Source organism: Phocoena sinus, chromosome 8 (genome assembly GCF_008692025.1).
Source record: "Phocoena sinus isolate mPhoSin1 chromosome 8, mPhoSin1.pri, whole genome shotgun sequence".
Classification (NCBI taxonomy): Eukaryota; Metazoa; Chordata; class Mammalia; order Artiodactyla; family Phocoenidae; genus Phocoena; species Phocoena sinus.
Window position 1 is genome coordinate 101,707,015 of NC_045770.1, and position 6,000 is coordinate 101,713,014.

At 38.6% G+C, this 6,000-nt stretch overlaps 1 protein-coding gene across 5 annotated transcripts in view; it reads left to right on the forward strand.

The window, feature by feature from the left end:
- Positions 1-2,772, forward strand: part of LOC116757935 (solute carrier family 22 member 10-like) — a 40,821-nt gene extending 38,049 nt beyond the window's left edge. For 3 of the 5 annotated variants that reach the window (XM_032640440.1, XM_032640441.1, XM_032640442.1), the window contains 2 exons: positions 37-240; positions 2,608-2,772. In XM_032640440.1, coding sequence (XP_032496331.1) covers positions 37-240; positions 2,608-2,668 — 265 coding nt within the window. In that variant the 3' untranslated portion in view covers positions 2,669-2,772. Of the gene's footprint in view, positions 1-36; positions 241-2,607 lie in introns of those variants that run through there. The other 2 variants (XM_032640443.1, XM_032640444.1) reach the window with 2 other exon arrangements.
- The last annotated feature ends 3,228 nt before the right edge of the window (positions 2,773-6,000 follow it).

A 6,000-nucleotide genomic window follows, 5' to 3' on the forward strand; every position in this document is an offset into this window, starting at 1 on the left:
TTACTGGATTATTATGTATTCTTGTTTATCTTTCAGGGCAAAAGCTTTGGGATTAGATGTAATGGCTAGTAGGTGTGGGTCAGCACTGGCTCCCCTCTTGATGACCCTGGTGGTGTATCTACCCACTCTGCCCTGGATCATCTATGGAGTATGTCCCATTATTGCGAGTCTTGTTGTCCCTTTCCAACCTGAAACCAGAAATCTGCCTCTGCTTGACACCATCCAGGATGTGGAAAATAAGTGAGTAATGCTTCTAGCCATCCCCTGGGAGAGACTGTGTGCTTTGGATCTGTGAGTGAGAAAGACAAAACACAGGGTGGGTCCCTTAGATCACGGGAAAGGCTGAGCCTGCTGGGATACTTCCATCTTGGGCCATGGCCTTCACAAGTGGCAAGGTCATTTCTAACCATTGTGAGTCCCAGTCTAGACTGCAGAGATTCCTCTCTGCCCTGTTCTCATTGGTAGTTTTAGTGCTGAAGAGACAGTAATTAGCTCTACTGTGAGGGCATATCCTACCTGCCCTTATGATAGTATTTCATGATCCTCAGATCCTTAAGAGCAGGGGATATAAAGGGAAAAGAAATGGGATGACCAGTGAAGGAACAATGTTAGGAAGATCATGCTGAGTTACAGACTCTTTGATGATGGCCATTCTGAAAATCTACAAACAACAAATGCTGGAGAGGGTGTGGAGAAAAGGGAACCCTCCTGCACTGTTGGTGGGAATGTAAATTGATACAGCCACTATGGAGAACAGTCTGGAGGTTCCTTAAAAAACTAAAAATAGAGCTACCATATGACCCAGCAATCCCACTACTGGGCATATACTCTGAGAACACCATAATTCAAAGAGTCATGTACCACAATGTTCATTGCAGCACTGTTTACAATAGCCAGGACATGGAAGCCACCTAAGTGTCCATCGACAGATGAATGGATAAAGAAGATGTGTCACATATATACAATGGAATATTACTCAGCTATAAAAAGAAATGAAATTGAGTTATTTGTAGTGAGGTGGATGGACCTAGAGTCTGTCACACAGAGTTAAGTAAGTCAGAAAGAGGAAAACAAATACCGTACGCTAACACATGTATATGAAATCTAAAAAAAAAAAAGGTTCTGAAGAACCTAGGGGCAGGACAGGAACAAAGATGCAGATGTAGAAAATGGACTTGAGGACACGGGAAGGGGGAAGGGTAAGCTGGGACGAAGTGAGAGAGTGGCATGGACATGTATACACTACCAAATGTTAAATAGATAGCTAGTGGGAAGTAGCCACACAGCACAGGAAGATCAGCTCGGTGCTTTGTGACCACCTAAAGAGATGGGATAGGGAGGGTGAGAGGGAGACACAAGAGGGAGGAGATATGGGGATATATGTGTATATATAGCTGATTCACTTTGTCCTACAGCAGAAACTAACACACCATTGTAAAGCAATTATACTCCATTAAAGATGCTAAAAAAATTTTTTAAAGAAAAAATATAAAGACTCTCTTTGAAAAGATAATAAAGAAATAAATCTTGTGTAGGTGCTTGTAAGATTCAGGCAAATTTTGTCACTACAAGTAATGGAAAGTATCAAGGATAGGGGAAAAAAGAAACTAGTAAAAGTCTTTTAATATGAGAAATATGCTATCTTCGTAACCTAGGGCCTCAATAATAAAGTTCCACAAACTGAGTGAATTAAACAACAGAAATGTATTGTCTCACAGTTCTGGAGCCTGGAAGTCTGAGCTGAAGTTGTTGGCAGGGCCATGCTCCCTCTGAAGGCTCTAGAGAAGGGTCTGTTCCAGGTCTGTCCTGGTTTCTGGTAGTTCCTTGGCTTGTGGCAGCTTAACTCCAATCTCCACATGGCATCTCCCTGGCATGTCTCTACATCCAAATATCCCCTTTGTATAATGACACCAATCAAATTGGTTTAGGGGCCCAACCTACTCCAGTATGACTTCATCTTAATTAATTATATCTGCAAGAACCATGTTTCTAAATATGGCAATCTCATATTCTGAGATACTGAGAGTTAAGGCTTCAGCATATGAATTTTTTTTTTTTTTTTTGCGGTACGCGGGCCTCTCACTGTTGTGGCCTCTCCCGTTGCGGAGCACAGGCTCCGGACGCGCAGGCTCAGCAGCCATGGCTCACGGGCCCACCCACTCCGCGGCATGTGGGATCTTCCCGGACAAGGGCACGAACCCGCGTCCCCTGCATCGGCAGGCGGACTCCCAACCACTGCGCCACCTAGGAAGCCCCAGCATATGAATTTTTGAAGGGACACATTTCACTGCATAACAAATGGGGCTAAGATTTTCAGCTCACCCCTTGACTTTCCAAAGGTGTCTTTGGTCAGAGGTCTAAAAAGACCAAGTGAGAGTAGCACTTTCTAACTGCTTTCTTGGGTCTGCACAGTCAGCAGAGCCTTTTGCAGGATGTGTCAATCTCTCACGGATTTTACTGGATTATAAAAAGCTGATGGTTAAGGATCAGTTTGTACTTGTGCACGGATGGCATCCAAACTTACTTTTATTATTTTCTATTTTTTAATGTGTGTTTTTATTTGCTAACTCGTTGGTTGATTTGGTTTTTTCTGTTTTGTTTTTCCAGCAAAAATTTCTCGAGAGAAGCACATGAAAAAGATTTCTACATTAAAGTGACAAAATTTTAAGTGGATTTCATGAGATGACTGGTGAGGAAAATAAAAATATGAAGAAGAAAATGGGAGTTTTCCTTTATCTTTACATACTAGCAAGAAAGTATACTGGAACATGAATCTCATTTACAATCATGGCATTAATTTGCAATTAAACATATGATGTCTTGGAACATGTAATTCCATGATCAGAAAAATGGTGCCCACATAGAATGTTAGGAAACATTTTTTTCCTCTTCTATTCCTGAAGGAGTTGGCGTAAAATGGGTAATATGTCTTCCTTAAATATTTGGTAAAATTTTCAGTGAAGATACCTGTAGTTTTCTTTGTGGGAGAATGTTTAACTATAAATTTATTTCATGTAATAGATATAGGGCTATTTAGTTTATCTTTTTCTTCATTAATAGTTTCTCTCCTTATCATGGATTTTATTTTCCTATAACTTTACTTACCTAATTTTTGATGGATGCCAAGTACTGTGTCTTAACTTCTTGGATGCTAGATACTTTTTATTCCTAAAAATATTATTGAGTTGTTTGGGATATGCCTAAGTGACTTGAAAACACTGATCTTTTTGGGTCTGGGGGAAATCCTGTGGAGTGTCTACCAGGCAGCTGTTTGGACTCATCCACGGGCTATCAATACTGGTAAGGGGCTGAAGAACCATGGGCAAAAGGACTGTCTGGAGTTATCTCCTGGTTTGCTCACCAAATATGTAACCAAACCAGGTTTATTTGCCCGTAGAACAACAAGCCAAACACTGAGTCACTGACGTTTGCAACAGAGAAAGTGTTATTTGTGAGGTAGCCAAGTGAGGACACAGGAGAATAAATCTCAGATATGCATCTCCAAAGGCCAGAGGCTTGAGATATTTATGATATAAAGAAGCAGAGTGGTCTCAGGCATTTGGAAAGGTGATTGGAGATTGGGGAAAGATGAAGTAACTCATTTCTGTGCAGGCCCAGCTTTAGGGTCAGTGGGCTCAACTAGTCTTAGCCAGGTGTATTGGGCAGGAGCTGACTCCAAATTTTTGGAAAACAACTTAAGCCCCCATTACTACAGTGACTCATACATCAGAAGTATTATCTATAGGGGTGGTTAGAAGTCTGATGATAAATTATGTAGGGTTCATGAAGTTTGGAGGGTTTGTATTTAGAGAAAGGGGAAAAAATACAAAAGAAGTAGGCTTAATCAGTAAAGGCAGGTTACAAGCAGAGGGTTTTCTAAGAAACTGTTCCCTTATCTGCTGCTCTGTTAGACGCATTCAATGATTTCTGTTAAACACCAGCTTCCATTAATCCTATGGAGCATGGTTTCATAATTTCTCCCTCTTCATCATCTTTCTCTCTCTTGCTACCAAACTTTATGTGTTTCTCTGCTTCCTGTTAATTTCCCTTTTGTCCTATTCTTTATTTTTTCTTTAAAAAAATTTTAATTACGGAACTTAATTATCTACAGAAAACAGTTTTTTTGTTTTTTTTTTTTTTTTTTTTTTGCGGTATGTGGGCCTCTCACTGCTGTGGCCTCTCCCGCTGCAGAGCACAGGCTCCGGACGCGCAGGCTCAGCGACCATGGCTCACGGGCCTAGCCGCTCCGCGGCATGTGGGATCCTCCCGGACCGGGGCACGAACCCGTGTCCCCTGCATCGGCAGGCGGACTCTCAACCACTGCGCCACCAGGGAAGCCCCAGAAAACAGTTTTTAAAAGACACATATATACACCATATATACCAAAATTAAACATATATGACTAGTTTGCTGTGGTACAGAGCTTCCCTTAAAAAAGGAGGAGGGTTCTGATCCTGAAGAAGATAAAGTAAGCATACTGAATCTGTTCTCTTTTGACTAAATGCACCATGAAAGAACTCATGGGGCAACTATTCTAGACTGTGAAAGTATATATAGTAATATATTAACATGTCTTAAAAATAATAGCACAAAGTGGATGGGGGAGGAAATAGAACTCTATAGGAGTAAAGTTTCTATATATTATGGAATTCAGTGAGTATAAATATGAAGTAGGTTCTGATAGCTTATGCTGTGTATTATAACCTCTAGAGCAACTACTGAGAAACCACTGAGAAAAAAAAGAGTTTAAAATACTTAAATAAATTAAATGATACACTAGAAAATATTTACTTTAAAGGTGGTATCAAAAGAGGACTAGAGGAATGAAATAGTCATGAGACAGAAAGAAAAATAAAATCAAAATAATTGATGTGATTCCAACTGTATCAATAATAATATTTACAATCTAATTAAAAGCAGAGACTGGCTGGATGAGAAACAAAAATATCCAACTCTATGTTGTCTAGAGGAAATGTACTTTAGACCTGATACCAATAGGTTGAAAGTAAAAGGATAGAAAAAGAAATACCACTCAGACCGTAACTGCAAGATAGCTGGCGTGACTATATAAATATCATACAAAATAGACTTTCAGACAACAACTGTGACTAAAGCAAAATCTGCACATTTTAGGATGATAAATAGGTCAATTAATCGAGAAGATATAAGAATTATAAATGTGCATAAATGTAACAACAGAACCCTAAAATAGATGAAGCAAAAACTGACAGAACTGAAGGTAGAAATAGAAAATTCAAACAATAATAGTTGGAAACATCAATATCCTGCTAAATATAATGGATAGAACCTTTGTTAGAAGGTCAGGAAGTGTAAAGAAGATTTGAACAATGCTATAAACAAAGAAGACCTAACAAGTATAGAATACTTCACCTAAAACATCACAGTACATATTCTTCTCAAGAGCTCATGGAACATTCTCCAGAATAGACCATAAATTAGTCCATCAAGCAAGCCTTTAGACACAGTAAAGGACGGAAATAATGCAAAATATGTTCTTTGACCACAATAGAATTAAATTAGAAATCAACAATATAAATTTTGAGAAATTTACAAATATGAGGAATTAAGTTATACACTTCTACCTAACCATTAGTTAAAGAAGAAATCACATGGAAAATTAGAGAACTTTTCAAGATGAATGAACAGGAAAACATAACATAGCAAAACTTTTAGGATGCACTAAAGCAATTCTTAGGGGAAAAGACATGGAAGAAAATGACTATATTAAAGAAAAAGAAAGAGCACAAATCAGTAATCTAACCTTCAATCTTTGAACTTGAAAAAGAAGAGAAAACTAAATCCAAAAAAAGCAGAAGGAAGGTAATAACATTAGTACAAAGATAAAAAAGAGAGAGATAATAGAAAAACAATGGAGAACAATCAGTGAAACCAAATCGATTCTTTGAAAAGGTGAACAAAATAGGGTGAATAAACTTTAAGTGCCTTAACTAAGAAAAGAATTAGAAGAGACTCAAGTTT